The sequence below is a fragment of the Bidens hawaiensis genome, unplaced genomic scaffold (assembly GCF_021521415.1).
Source record: "Bidens hawaiensis isolate Kalapana, Puna unplaced genomic scaffold, B.hawaiensis_p1.1 tig00036719_1, whole genome shotgun sequence".
Lineage (NCBI taxonomy): Eukaryota > Viridiplantae > Streptophyta > Magnoliopsida > Asterales > Asteraceae > Bidens > Bidens hawaiensis.
The window spans coordinates 155,174-171,204 of NW_027505427.1; the positions used below are offsets into that span (position 1 = coordinate 155,174).

Sequence of the window (16,031 nt, forward strand, 5' to 3'; positions counted from 1 at the left end):
ATGAACTGACCAGACAAGAAACATAAAAAAACCGTCTTGATAGACTGTTTTATAAAAAGTGATTTAAGTTAAAAATATGGTCGGAAACCACGAGATTTTTAAAAATCTTGTTTGGTGTGTCAGATGCTTTTCACATGTCAACTTTTCATTGGTTGAAAAATCTCGTTGTTTATTTTCTCAAAGCGTCGGCTCAGTACAATATTTAATGAGTTAGTTTGAGAATATGGACAAATTTATGATCTTTTTTTTCTCTCTCCCTTCTTTTGATTATTTGGAGAATTTTCCCTTAATAACAATAATAATAATAATAATTACTGATTCTTTCACCTTTTTATTATTTTCTTTCATTGTGGATTTCAGCGTCAATATTTCAAACTCTCACTCATCCCCGCGCTCATTAACCCCACTACACCACCCACTTTTTTCTCTTCATATTTCCAGGTATCATTTATCAATTTCACATACCCATATCTTCAATTTCATTTTACCCAATTCAATTTCATTCATTTCACCCAGATCTGTCTAATTAGGGTTTGTGATTAAAGTTTTTTTTTTTCCAATCAATTTGTTGTGGGATTTTAGGGCTTTTGAGGCTGATTGATACTTGATTCAATTAACAAGTTTTGAAGGTATTGAATCAATGAATTGGATTGATTTGATTTGTTGATTTTGGGTTTTCAAGATTTTTCCCTAAAATGAGAAATAAATTGTTTTTTTGAATTAATTTGTTGTGTGATTTGATTTGTTGATTTTGGGTTTTAAATATTTTGCAGTAAAAAGATAAATAAATGGTTATTTATTTATTATTTTTTGTTGTGGTTTTTATAAAGTTTAAAAGAGTTTGTGTAGGAAAGTTAAGGTGTTTTATGGGTTGTGATTGATTTTCTATCAATTTGTTGATACAAGGTTTTTTTTTATGTATGTGTGGTTTTAGGGGTTAAAGGGTGTTTGAATCTTGACTCGGTATCGAACCGGAGGCAAATGTATGTATGAATGAATTGAATTGATTTGTTGGTTTAAGGGTATTAAAGATTTTGCTCTAAAAAGAGAAAAAAAATATGTTTTTTTTAAGAAAAGATAATCTTTTGTTGTGATTTTTATAAAGTTTAAAAGAGTTTGTGTAGGAAAGTTAAGATTTTTATGGTTTGTGATTGATTTTTAATCAGTTTGTTGATACAAGGTTTTTTTTTTATGTTTGTGTGGTTTTAGGGGTTAAAGGGTGTTCGAATTTTGATTTGGTATCGAATTGGGAGGCAAATGTATGTATGAATGAATTGGATTGATTTGTTGGTTTAAAGATTTTGCCCTAAAAAGATTAAAAAGAAAGAGTGTTTTTTTAAATTATCTTTTGTTGTGGATTTTATAAAGTTTAAAGAGTTTGTGTAGGAAAGTTAAGATTTTTATGATTTGTGATTGATTTTAATCAATTTGTTAATACAAGGTTTTTTTATGTTTGTGTGGTTTTAGGGGTTAAAGGGTGTTTGAATCTTGATTTGGTATCGAATCGGAGGCGAATGTATGCATGCATGAATGAATTGGAATGATTTGTTGGTTTAAAGATTTTGCCCTAAAAAGATTTTTTTAAAAAGTTGTTTTTTAAAAAAAAAAAATATCTTTTGTTGTGGATTTTATAAAGTTTAAAAGAGTTTGTGTAGGAAAGTTAAGATTTTTATGGTTTCTGATTGATTTTTAATCAGTTTGTTAATACAAGGTTTATAATGTTTGTGTTATTGTAGGGTTTAAAGGGTGTTTGAATCTTGATTCGGTATCGAATCGGAGGCAAATGTATGTGTGAATGAATTGGATTCATTTGTTGGTTTAAAGATTTTGCCCTAAAAAGATTAAAAAAAAAAGTTTTTTTTTTTAAATTTATCTTTTGTTGTGGATTTATAAAGTTTAAAAGAGTTTGTGTAGGAAAATTAAGATTTTTATGGTTTGTGATTGATTTTTAATCAGTTTGTTAATACAAGGTTTTTAATGTTTGTGTGGTTTTAGGGCTTAAAGGGTGTTTGAATCTTGACTTGGTATCGAATCGAAGGCGAATGGATGAATGAATTGGATTGCTTTGTGGATTAAGGGGTTTTAAAGTGTTTGCTTCAAAAAAGATTAAAAATTGGGGATTTTAATAAAATCATCTTTTGTTGTGGTTTTTTGGAAAGATTTAAAGCGGTTGTGTGCTTTAGTATGCGAAAGATAGGATTTTTGGGTAAAGCAGTTGGTGAAAGATGCAAAATATGAAGAACAAAGGTTGTGGGAGTACTAGTAGTTGTAATAATAATATTAATAAAAGTAATAATAATAATGGTGATGGTGATGGTAATGGTAATGGTGGTGGTGAAGTTCAGAAGCAGAAAGAGAGGCATATAGTTTCTTGGTCTCAAGAGGTTAGTTTTGAATTTTGATCAATTGATTGAAGCTCTTTATTATTGTTATTATTATTATTATTATAAATATTTTTGCAATCTGTGTTGTTGTTTATGATCCTTTTGTTTGTGTTTCAGGAAGATGATATATTGAGGGAACAGATTGGTATCCATGGAACCGACAAGTACGGTTTTGTTTCTTGAATTTTCATAAAGTTGTTTGAAAATCTATTGATGATCGATCCGTTAAAAAAAATTAAAGTTTGAATATATAATGATGATTGGATTAATTTCTTCAAGTTTCATAAATTTGTTTAAAAATCTATTGATGATCGATCCGTTAAAAGTTATTTGAAATTTTGAATATGTATTGATGATGAGTGTCATGTGTGCAGTTGGGCTATTGTTGCATCTAAATTCAAAGATAAAAGTACACGGCAATGCAGAAGAAGGTAAAAAAAAAAAATATTTTTCAAGATTCGATATTTTTTCTTATTTTACGGTACTATTTGCAAAATCTTGATACGGGTATATGTTAATATAACAGATGGTTTACTTATTTGAATTCTGATTTCAAGAAAGGAGGTTGGTCACAAGAGGAAGACATGCTTTTATGCGAGGTAAAGCTATAAAAATATATTTTTTTCTACTTCAAATTTATGACATCATTGTCGTCATTGTAACATTAAACAGTTGTTGTAAATTATGTTTTTTTAACACTGATTTAAGGAGATGGTTTGCAGGCTCAAAAGATTTTCGGCAACAGATGGACTGAAATAGCAAAAGTGGTTTCGGGCAGGTAAATAATGTTCTACACCATCTTTTTATTACCAAACTTTTAATAAAAACAATAAGTTTTAATAAGATTATTAAACGTCTTAACTAGGACGGATAATGCGGTTAAAAACCGGTTCTCCACTTTGTGTAAAAAGAAGGTAAAGAGCGAAGCGTTAGCAAAAGAGAACAACAAATTTTACACCGCAACGAACAACAAAAGGACCCGACTTCAAAGTGTTCAAGATTCAGAAACGGTTCTAGAAGCTTCCATGTCTCCTTCCAAGATAAGGTATTTTAAACTCAAGATCATATTTTTAACATTTAAAAACTCAAGAACATATTTTAAAGAATAATGGCATTATTCTTATTCAGGAGGAAACATATCCCCGATGCAATAGACGACGGCCAGCAACTTAGACCTCCATTTACCGTGATATTACAGAAATGCCATAACATCAACACACCTATAACTCAACTTCCTCCCAAAAGTGCCGAGGTGTCGAAAGATGGTAATTTGCCATGCAAGAAACTTTTTAGTAATAAAAAGTGAAGTTGTTTAAAATATAATATTTTCAGTTTCAGTAAAGTAACTAATGATTAATGTTTTTAAAGGAACATTTCTTAAGAAAGATGATCCAAAGATTATTGCATTGCTTCAACAAGCGGAACTGCTTAGCTCATTGGCGGCTAAAGTTAATACCGAGAAAACAAACGAGAGTTATGAAGACGCTTGCAAGGTGAAAGGATTTTTCGTTATTTTATTTTATTTTTTTTGTTAAAAATGTATAAATAAGTTGTTTAATCATATGTATATGTATATTTCAGGTTGTTCAAGATTTTCTAAAACAATCAAAAGAAAACGATGCTCATGGATTAAACGCTTCTGATATGGACATTAAAAGTTGTGATGAAGGCAGCCAACAGTCTTGGAGGTAGTATATAGGGGGCATAATTGGAATTTCACTTGCAATGATCAATAAACATTTCATTTTAAGGATTAATTTTAAATATACCCTTACAAACTTGAAATATTTCATGTATACTCAACCAAAACTAAAAATATTATATACGCCCAACTTGAGGAATTTTTATTTAATGACTATTCTACCTTGTTCCATTATATTTGTTTAAAACCTATTTTATATATGGATTTTTTGATCGACATCGATGATAAGATAGATGTTTAATAATGAAATTTTAAAATTTAAGGAAAAAATGTGTAAAAATTTTCAGCTCATAACAGGTGAATAATTATTTATTTATTTTTTTTAAGTTAAAGATGGGCATATATGAAATTTTAAAGTTTTGAAAATATAAAGGTAAAATGGTAATTTATAAAAATGTTATTAATGAATTCAGTATATTTGAAATTTTAACTACTTTGTAAGGGCATATATGGTATTTTAGTTTTGCATGCGTATATATGAAATCACGCTTTATATTGAACTTGTGTTAATTTGCGCAGGCAACTAGATTTATATCAAGGATCTCCAGACGGTTCTGATTACAGTACAGGGTCAACAATTCTTCCTCAAGCGATTGAAAAAATAGAACCGATTCAAGATAATATTATTGTTGATGATAAAAGTAATATAAAACCTGAATCAACAACAAGCCAAGGTAAATTCCTCATTTCTTCTATTTTTTCATCGTTTTGGCGTTTGTGACGATAATTCTAAACTTATGTTTTGTTTTTGTTAAAAGATATTTTAGGTCCTTGTGGTGAATTTGATAGCGGTGTTGATGTCATATGTCCTTTGCCAAGTTCGGAGTTTAATTCACCACTTCAAGTAACTCCAATGTTTAAATCAATGGCTGCAGGGATCCCGAGCCCACAGTTTTCAGAAAGTGTAAGTTAAACGCGCGTTTAAAAACCACTTAATACTTAAAGCCACATTATAACGAGAGAAAATCACAAAAGTAACCATTTTGTCGAGTGTCAAAACAATTTCATGCGTCTAGCCATGAGATACTCAAATCTTTCTTCACGTATCTACTTTTACCCGCCTAAATCCTAAATATCTCATGTTGTACTCGAATAATAATACATACACAAATCTATACAGAAATAATACACAGACAAATCTATACATGATATGGTTTCGCGTATCTCATCCGTTTGTTTGTTTATTAAACGGATAAAAATTTGATACACGAGAAAGTAGATCGTCAACTCTTGGTTGCGTATTTCATGGCTAAATGGTTTAATTTCTGACACACCAAAGAAAATGATTATTTTTGTGATGTACTTGTATAAAAACCTTTGTAAAATTCAAAGCCCGAAAAGGTGCATAATCTAAAATGGACCATTTGTGTTCATACAGCAAAGCCCATGAAGGGTTTTGTTCATGTCAGTGTGTTCTTAGAAAAACCATAAAAATCAAGTTATGGTTTCCTAGTTCTGTTATTATCAGTGCTGCAAATGATTATCGTAAAACTGAATAAAAATTGGGTTTTTATTTCATAAATTTAAATATGCTTATGTAATAATCTGAAATGGTTGGGTATTTTACTTCAAAATTTAAAAGTTAACAGAGAAACTAAACATCAACTTTTATAATTTAAACGTAATTGTTTTATAAACAACTTTATCTTTTGTTGCAAGTTTTAGAGTATTATCATGCAAAAATATACTAATAAAATTAAGCTAAACAATTCGTGTTTTTGTCAACCCACAAGTATTTGTGTCGTATTCTGGTTAACGTGTCTGACATGATTTCAGGTTCGTGTTGTAATTTGACCCGTTAATCAGCAGATACGACCCATTTAGCACCCTTATTAAACTGTGACATTAAAAAAAATTGTTTGTTTTTCAGGAAAGGAGCTTTTTACTAAAAACACTTGGAATGGAATCAACTCCACCAAAACAAGGCACCAAAACCTCACATCCACCTTGCAAAAGAGCTCTTCTCCATTGCCTTTAAAGCAAAAAAATTCCCAAACTACCCCTATCCAGATTTTGAGAGCACATAGAGTTTTTTCCTTCATATAACTGGATTTGCATTGCAGTCAACCTCAGCCTCTAACTTTTTACAAAAAAAGGTTTGATCAAGACCTGCATCGAAATCTACGCTCTAGAATGTTCCGGTACATTCTAGAAACCACAAGTAGATCTAAATATCTAATAACATAAATCTCCTATGTGTGCGTGTGTGTATGTTTTGTTGACTCGTGTTGTCTTCGTTTGTTAATTTTTGGGAGGTTTCGAATAAAGGGTATATTCGTAATTTCTCACATAAAATATTTGGCCTCAAAATATGCCAAATCCTGCACAGAACATAATTTTTTTTACTTTTTTTTACAGAGTGTAATTATACATCGGCAACTCGCCTATATTTACAATATTACCCTTAATGGTATAGGGTAGTAGTAGAAAACATAGAATTGAGTGTGGAGGTTCAATTATTATTATTGGACTCCAATTTGTTTGTTTTTTTAGTGTGTGTGTAGAAGCAAGGTGTTATGGTGTAAGGCTTTGTTATATTGCAATGTATGGTATAATACAATGGTTTGGTTTTAAAGAGTGATTCTTGTGTGCACTTGTTTTCCTTTATCGGTTTTCGGTTCGGTTATTCAAGTTTCAGTGTTCTTGAAAGTGAATTCGGATCCGAATAGAATTTGAATTATAATTTTAAACAATTGATTAAAGTGGTTTTCAGATTATTTTAAAATTTGAATTTTCTAAAGTTAATTTAGAATTAAATTTTGAAAAATCAAGCCGAGATTAAAAAATCCAAATTTGGTTTATATTTAAGTTAATTTCAATAAACCAAATTAGGAAGAAATAAGTAATATAAAAAAAGTATGTATACAAGTTTGATCGGTTTAAAATCATAAATTTGTATTTGATTCGAAAACCTAATTTGGAATACGGTTTAGATGTTAACTCAAAGTTTAAACATAATTCTAACATGAATTTGGTTTGAACTTTCGAATTTTCGATCCAATACGAGTAGTGTAACATTCGTATAGTGAATAACCGTGACGGGAAATGTTGAAGTTAAATTGAACTGACTCAAAAGAAAGGGATCAAGAAACTTACTTGGAGATGAAAGATTGAAGCTTTTGTCTCGGTGTGTTTGTATGTGTGAAATTTGGTTAAAAATGGTGAATTTGTGTTGTGGGGAAGGTGTGGGTATATAAGTTGGTCAGCTTTGATGATGATAGAATGACCAAAAAGAAAGTTGGGTCTTTTTAAAGGGGTAAAATTGGAATTTTGAAGAGATGTATAAGTCTTATTGCATAGGGTATAAGTTACTAAAGGGTTATTGGTTTAGAAAAACTGAATTTTGGAATAGAAGTTTTTAAGTAAAAGTATAAGAGAATGGAGGGAAAATAGTACAAATGTTAAAAGCATGCTTCTATTGGGTATGCACTTTCTTTTTTCTTTTTTATTATTAAAAGAATATATTAATGATTATTGGGTCCTAAACATTATGGAATGCCAGTGATTTTGATTGTGCTTTAAGATTTTTTTGGAAGATTTGACAAACAACATTATTTTTTATATCATTTTAAAGGAAAGTTAAACTAAGGAGTAAAGTGTCATTTTCGTTTTTGTGGTTTGGCAAATAATACGAATTTAGTTCAAAAAGTTTATTTTTTGTATGTGGGCCCTCCACGTTTCCTAGTTCCTGCCATTTACATCTAAATCACTAACCCCGTTAAATTTTATCGTTAAGTCAGGGGTAGACATGTTTTTTCACTCTTTCTTTATTATAATACTTATTTCAGTGAACTGCGGTTTTCATCCTTCTGGTTTGTCCAAATCTGCATTTTTAGTCCAATAGTTTCAAATTTGCACATTTCTTTGCTATGGTTTAATTTCACTTGCAATTAAATCCGAATTCCCTAAACTCGTTAAGTCTGGTCGTTAAACCCATCAGTGTGCCTTTCACGTGAGGGGCAGTTTTGTTCCTTTTTCCCCAAATACACCTCAGCCCCTCACGTGAGGGGGGTTGCGAATTAGGACTGAGGTTTATTTGGGGAGAAAAATGACAAAACTGATCGTCACATGAGGGGCACACAAATGGGTTAATGACCAGACTTAACGAGATTAGGGAATTCGAGTTTAATTGCAAGTAAAATAAAACCACAGGGAAGAAAATTGCAAATTTGAAACTACTGGACTAAAACTGCAAATTTGGACAAACCAGAAGGCCCATATGCAAAAAATAAACTTTTTTGACTAAATTCACATTATTTGCCAAACCACAAGGACGAAAATGACACTTTACTCTAGACTAAGTGATAAATATTTTGTCAAAACGAGAAATTGTAAAAAGAAAATAAATAATACCAATAAGAATGAGGTATTGAGACCACTATAAACAACTCACATGTTATCGATTATCAATTTGAGATTTATGTGGTTCGGTTTGCGTGGTTAGATTGTATACTGGTTTGACCGATGGCTTGAAGCTTGAAAGTATTTAGTAAAACCTTATATCTTTAATTTTGGTTTTGGAGTGTATTCAACTATCCATACGCACCGAACACGATGCGTTTAGTTAACGGGTTAAACATCTTAGCCAAAACAAACATGAAAATCCGAGCATTACTTATGAATTAGACATGGTAATCATAAACCTATTTGCATATCATATCTTGGGAAATGAAAAGAATTGCCACCGATACTAGTTTCACATGAACTCTCTCATAACTAAGATGTCGGTTAAGGTCTTGCCAAACTAAGACGAACTTAACCTTGGTTCGCCTAATTGAGTTTTGGTGCTGCCTATGGGGTCGGGCAAAAATAGTCTCAAAATTATAAAAAAGCATGACTTATGAGTAGGGGTGCAAATGAGCCAAGCTGTCGTGAGCTACTCAAATATCGGCTCGTTAAAAAACTCGATCGAGCCAGAGCTCGAGCCTAAAAGTAAGCTCGTTTAATAAATGAGTCCGAGTTCGAGCTTCACTTCTCGAGCTCGAGCCGGCCCGCGAGCCTAAACGAGCTTGTCATTTATATAATTTTTAAAGAATATATTTAGTAAGTATTAATATATATATATATATATATATATATATATATATATATAAAATGTTATGAAAAAATTAAATAAAAATAACTAAATAATATATATATTATTTTATATATAAAATTATAATAGGAAAAAATATATAAAAATAATTAATAAATTGTAAACGAGCCGAGCTCGAGCTTTGAAAATAAAGCTAGAAACGAGCGAGCACGGGCTCAGCTCGTTTACACCCTGCTATGAGGTTTGATCACACCTTATACTTTGTCTTATCCGCTAGAATTCTAACACACAAGGACGTATGGGCCAAGAGATAGTCTCGAAAGTTCAACAATAAGCACCAAGTAACAAAAACTTTCATTTTCACAATCACCAAAACCATTCATCATTCAAAGTATATCTCTTACAATTGACTAATAAACAATTAAAAAAAATAAGTAAATTACTCTAAAAAAAATGTGTCAAATAACTACAACTTCTTTCTCTATTAAACCTACAAAACTAAACCACCCCCAAAACAAAGAATTAATAATTTCCCATTAAAAAAATTTCTTTTTCTTTTTCATCATTTTAGCCTTTTTCTTCCTTTTAAGATAAATTTGATAAGACAAGCCAGCAAACACCATAGCAACACTCCCCCATTGCTTATTAGACAAAGGATTGCCACTAAGCAATGATGAAACCACAATGCTAACGAATTTCCGGGTGGTTGTGATTGTCGTGTTAGTTAACGAACCGAATCGGCTAATTGTGAAAAATATAAAGTTTTGACCGATGGCGCCACATAAGCAGTAGTATAAGATATCCCAAGCCGCTTCGGGGTTGTTCTTGCAGAATTGAACTGCTTGGTATCCACTTGCTTGTGGATAACCAAACATGAACAGTAAGTTGTAAATTGTACCCCATAAGTTCATTCCTAACATCATATTCCAGGCATTTGTTTTCGGGTACCTATAATGTTAATATTGCGTAAATGTTGAATATTTTGTACACGGTTTAGTTTTAATATTGAATGTTGTAGAGATGGCAATATTGACCCGTTTACTTATGAATAGGACGATTTGGGTTATGTTATATTTAACGGGTCAAACTGGTTAAAGGAAAAAATGCAGCTATATAGAAAACGGGTCAAACTGGTTAAAGGAAAAAATGCAGCTATATAGAAAATGGGTCAAATCATTTAAAACCTCCTAAATTGCTTTATTTAAAATATGGGTCAAAAGATCTCCTAAATTGCTACAATAAGAAAATGTGATTTATTGTAAAAAGTTTTGATATATCAAAAAATAGGCCAACGATCTCCAAAATAATCAATTTAATTATTCAAAATTTCCAGAAAAGAAAATTGACAGAACCCGTTTCGGGGCAATCCGCTTTCAACTAGACGGGTCGAATAGGTCAAAAGTTGCTTAAAGTGTATTTTTAATGCATGCAACCTCCAACGCTCATTCAAAAAAAGTATTATTATAATAATAATATCAAAACGGGTTTAGCAGAATGATTTCGGGTCAATTTGGGTTCCAAGCAAAATGAGTTTGGGCCAAAACAGATCGTATTAAAAATCATCAATTTTATTCGAGTCAAAACGGATTTAGGCCAAAATGTAGTTGATGGGAATGAGTTGTTTTATAAAAAAGGTACCAAAGTAGGTTCACTCGTTATATTTTCTGGTGGCGGTAGTGTAAGGACAACTACAATACGAGGTGGTGTTGGAAGTGGAAGTGGGGTCTGCGGCGATGGTGTTGATGACAACAAGTATGTGGTGGAAACAAACAATGGTCATGAGCAGTGCTAGCCCATTTAGACGGCTTTTAAGTTAACTATATAAAAGTTACCCGTTTTGACCATTTGGCTTAATTAAAATGACGCAACTGAACCCAATGGCGAAGCTTGGATTGAGACACCGGGGGGGCCGGGCTCAAAATGTATACAAAATTTCACAAACGAGGGGGTGGGGGCTCAAATTTTCAGCCGAAAAAGGCTAAACTTACACTACGTATAAAAATTTCCGGCCGAAAACGGGTAAATTTACACTGCTGTGCAAAAAAACAGGGAGGGGCGGGGGTGGCAATTAAACTTCGCCAATGAATGAACCCATATACAATTTATTTTTGGCCAAATCAACACATTTTTTGAAGAATGGTATTTTAATTATTAACAAAATGTTAATAATTATTATTTTTTTAAATGGACAAAATGTGTTTCTGGTCAACCAATCCAGATTCTGACCATTTTGACCCATTATCCAACTCCCGATATATTTTGTCACCTCTACTAAATTGAAATGTTAAAGCTTGTTAATAAATACCTTGCAGATATTGAATCTTGTGTAGCATTTGTGAAACCATCAAACACCAAGTTCAAGAAACAAAGCCCGTATCCAAATGGCGCGTTCGGATTGGCCAGCTTGTTTATGGTCTTGGAGCTAGTCTGAGTAATATAAATGCATGTATTTACTCATTTAAATAATATACTAGTGCTTGCAGTTCTTAGAAGAAAACCAGGTAGAAAATAAATATTTATACCTTTGAAAATAATAATATTAATTGAAATATGTATTATTAGTTTATTACCTTTGCCAATGCAAAGAAGGAGACCCCACCAGCAACAAGGAGGCTGCAAAGATACTCAGGAAAAGAGTATCTGATTCCATAAACAAATGTCCCCATTAACATCACTGTGTAAACAAAAAGTTATGAAGTGGTCAATATTCTTGTAATCATGATATTAGGACAAAGTTTTAGTGATATGTGTGTGTGGAAGAAGATACAGAAAGAAAATGTTAAATTTAAAAAGGAATTTTAAAAAACTGTAGTTGTGCATTTATATTTGGCTTTTAGCTTTCAAATATCCCAAAAAACACTAATACTTGCAAAACCTGAAACGAAATTCATACTTTTTGTTTCAGTTTTAGCAACCTAACTAATGTTATTACAGATTTTAATAATTAACATATACATTCTTGATGTGGTCCTTGTTAAAAGAACTGTTTACAAATTCGAAAAATGAACCTTTTTTATAAACTTAATAGTTAAAAATAATTATCAAATGTCATATCATATGCCACATGACATATATACAACTATACATATACACTAAAACAACAAACAAGATGCCACTTTTAGAAAAGTTTTGAAAAAAATAGCCTGCTGTAATAATGTAAAATTATCTGGTAATAACTTCAGAGTTCAATTAATGGCAAAAGGAAGCAAAAAACAATAATTTAGAATACCATGGCTTACTTGGTTAGTTTTATATATATGTTATTAAATGCTATAAATGGTTTTTCCAAACAAAGCCAGAAATCACCTGTAATCATTTTTGAGGATTTTGCCAGGACCTGCAAGTAAATAATGAACAGGTAAGTGATGAAATTCTCAGTTTAGAAAATGATTACATAGAGTTACAAGAGAGTGAGAAACTACTATTTTAGGCTAAACCAATTATACTAGGAAACTAATCAAGGATCATAATATAATATGAGAATATCATGAAAGTAGCCATTTTTCTGACTGTGTTATACCTATATAGCCATGTCAGAAATAAATCATTCATTTAGCCATGGGATATGCGACTGAGAGTCCAATATCGCGTATAGATTCTCATATGCATCGTCATTCGCGTATCTCATGGTTTATGACTATATGCGCGTAAATTGTTCTGACATGACTATAGGGGTATAACGCACTAAAAAATGGCTACTTTTGTGATTTTCTCATATAATATCCTACGAATTATCGTATAATATTATTTCCTGGTAAAAATTTAACATACCTGAGCAGGATAACTGATATATTTTAGGGCTTCAATTCCCATAGCTGGCCCAATTGTATTTGTAATTCCAGCACTCCAATAACTCCGCCAAGGAGCATGACCACCCTTACGATTGCCCCAAAGCCTTATCACTGTTTATTAACCACAAACTGTAAGTATATTCATCATCTAAGTTTCAGAGAGTGATCAATTGTTTGTAGTAAAATGGGAACTTATACAGGCTAGAGATTAGCATAATGGTTATAATTTTAATAAAACTTTTAATTCATGAGAGTGTAATTAAATGAACATAATGTATAGTAAACTACTCACTCATGAAAGACCATAGTAAACAAACAGCACTTTGTGCTAGATTTAAGAATGCCAAATGTTCAAATCTCTCCTTATTAGAGCCAAATCTTTTAGTAGACCTGAATATCAGTAATAAAGATTAATAAAAAGCAAAAGAGAATAATAATCTCACTAAGTTGTCAAAGAACTGTAAAATACTGATTTGCCTAAGGTATCACATAATCAAGTGTGATCACTGATTTGCCTAAGGTATCATAGAACTTTGCACTCATCAATATGTTCTTTTAGATAAATCAATAACATGTTTAAGGTGTATGAATATTAATCTCAAAGTTTAAAGTGACAGAGGATGCATACAATACCGCCAAAAGATTATATACAGACATAATCTGATGTAATGATCATTCTATACTTCTAGAACTGTAAATGAATCTAGCCGAACAAAGTCTTGTACTCCTGTTCATGTACGCTCATTAAGCTTTTATCGGACAAGCAAACAGTTCACGAACACCTAATCGGACGAAATATCTTGTTCATGTTCGTTCTTTAAGGAAATGAAAATGTTTGTAAACGGTTCACGAACACAAATGAACACAAACAACGTTTTATTTGATTTGGCTAATCGAGATTGGCCAGTGTCAACGGTTCGCTCCGGCTAGCAAATTTTTGTTGGTGTTTTTTCTAGTATTCATATTCATATGTTAGTTTTACATATAAATTAATCACATAATAGTATAATACTCATATATATACATTTTTGTCTTATGGCTAAAAAATTTCACTTAAACCTACATGATAAGATTAGAAAAGTCATTAAAATATATTAAAAACTTTTAATGAAAAAACATAAACAAACAAGCATTAATGAATATAAACGGACACAAACAAACATGTTATCAAACATTCACGAACACAATTGAATGAACATGGCCTCTGTTCGTGTTTGTTCACTTAGGTAATCATTATTAATCAAACGTGCATAAACGAATTTCCCACCGAACAGTTCACGGACATTAGGTTCGTTTACAGCCCTATATACTTCAACTGTAAGAGAGAAACAGCCCTAACATAATGTTATACCTTAATTTTAAAGTGACAGGATCTTATTATATCTCCAATGGATTCTTATACAGCCATAATCTGATATAATGATCATTCAATACTTCAATTGTATCATAAAACAGCCCTAACCAAAATTCATACTTTAATTTCAAAATCAAGCTAAACCTAACGTAAAACGCTCTCAAATCCTTCAACAACTTCATAAAATCAAACAACGATCATCACAACTATAGTCATCACAAGCTAGAAAATCAAAATCGTACGGTTAAACAAATCACATGTTATACGAACATTGAGATCAATAGGCAAAACTAGGCTTAATATAAGGCTAAACCTAACCTAATTTCATACTCTAATTTCACGTCAAATACTCTCAAATCTTTCAATAACTTTGCTAAAATCTAACAGCAATCATCACAAGCTAGAAATGAAAACCGTACTGTGAGACATATCACATTCAATACGAAGATAATAGCAACTGGAATGATGAGATCAATAGGCAAAATTAGGCTAAATATTAAGCAAAACCTAATGTGAAATACTGTCGAATTCTTCAACTAGAGTTATCACAAGCTAGAAATCAAAATCATACAGTGAAACAGATCACATGTTATACGAACAAAACATAAGCAACCGGAATGATGAGATGAATAGACAAAACTAGGCTTAATATTAGAGTTATCACAACAACTTCTCAAATTTAAGCTAAACCTAGCGTAAAATACTCTCAAATCCTTCAACAACTTCATAAATTCAAACTACGATCATCACAGCTAGAGTTCTCACAAGCTAGATATCAAAACCGTACGGTGAGACAGATCACATAAAATACGAACATAAGCAACCGGAATTATGAGATCATATTGATCATTCTATACTTCAACTGTATCAGAAATTCAGAACAACAGCCCTAACCTAGATTCACACTTTAAATTCAAAATTAAGCTAAACCTAACGTAAAACACCATCAAATTCTTCAACAACTTTGTAAAAATAAAACAGCAATCGTCACAGCTACAGTTATCACAAGCTACAAACCAAAAATCATACGGTAAGATCGATCATATACAATATGAACATAAGCAACCGGAATTATGAGATCAATAGGCAAAATTAGGCTTAGTATTAAACTAAACCTAACCTGATTTCATACTTTAATTTCAAACTAAGCTAAACCTAACGTGTTGTCACAAGCTAGAAATCAAAATCATACGGTGAAACAAGTCACATGTTATACGAACAAAACATAATAGCAACCAGAATTATGAGATCAATAGGCAAAACTATGCTTAACATTAGGCTAGACTAACCTAATTTCATACTTTAATTTAATAATTAAACTAAATCTAACGTGAAACACTCTCAAATTCTTCAACAACTTAACGTAAATCAAACAACTCACAAGCTAGAATTCAAAACTGTACGGTGAAATCGATCACATGTTATACGAACATAAGCAATTGACATTAAGATATCATTAGGAATAAATTAGGTTTAAAATGAGGCTTAATAATAATAATAATATGAGGCATACACGGTCTCTTGAAGAACGCCTTGATAAATATAAGCAGACCAAATGCCGGTGATGCAGAATGTGAGTTCCAGAAGACGCCGGAGAGTGCCGCCGCGGTGTGCCATACGGGCGGACGGAGATCCGTCGTATATTCGCCGGAGATTGAACGAACGAACCAACGTAACTGAATTCTCAGGGACGTGTTTCTTTTTACCAAAATTTATTTTATAGGTTGGTATTTGTATGAGATCTTATATATCTTCCTTTTTTTAT

The 16,031-nt window shown here is 31.6% G+C and overlaps 2 protein-coding genes across 2 annotated transcripts in view; one reads left to right on the forward strand and one right to left on the reverse strand.

Annotated features, from left to right (window-relative positions):
- LOC143613131 (UDP-galactose/UDP-glucose transporter 3-like) overlaps positions 1 to 15,947 on the reverse strand; it is a 114,799-nt gene extending 98,852 nt beyond the window's left edge. The window contains exons 1-7 of the mRNA XM_077086926.1: positions 15,780 to 15,947; positions 13,205 to 13,302; positions 12,893 to 13,023; positions 12,428 to 12,458; positions 11,692 to 11,795; positions 11,427 to 11,548; positions 9,638 to 10,069 (exon numbers count right to left, since the gene is read on the reverse strand). Coding sequence (XP_076943041.1) covers positions 9,658 to 10,069; positions 11,427 to 11,548; positions 11,692 to 11,795; positions 12,428 to 12,458; positions 12,893 to 13,023; positions 13,205 to 13,302; positions 15,780 to 15,883 — 1,002 coding nt within the window. The 5' untranslated portion in view covers positions 15,884 to 15,947 and the 3' untranslated portion in view covers positions 9,638 to 9,657. The remainder of the gene's footprint in view (positions 1 to 9,637; positions 10,070 to 11,426; positions 11,549 to 11,691; positions 11,796 to 12,427; positions 12,459 to 12,892; positions 13,024 to 13,204; positions 13,303 to 15,779) is intronic.
- Positions 2,072 to 6,739, forward strand: LOC143613130 (transcription factor MYB124-like). Its single transcript, XM_077086925.1, has 12 exons — positions 2,072 to 2,384; positions 2,502 to 2,548; positions 2,759 to 2,815; positions 2,911 to 2,983; positions 3,107 to 3,162; positions 3,250 to 3,429; positions 3,513 to 3,649; positions 3,753 to 3,877; positions 3,966 to 4,072; positions 4,606 to 4,760; positions 4,845 to 4,990; positions 5,957 to 6,739. Exons 1-12 carry the CDS (start codon positions 2,226 to 2,228, stop codon positions 6,062 to 6,064), a joined length of 1,350 nt encoding a protein of 449 aa, XP_076943040.1. The 5' UTR covers positions 2,072 to 2,225; the 3' UTR covers positions 6,065 to 6,739.
- Positions 15,948 to 16,031: the final 84 nt, after the last annotated feature.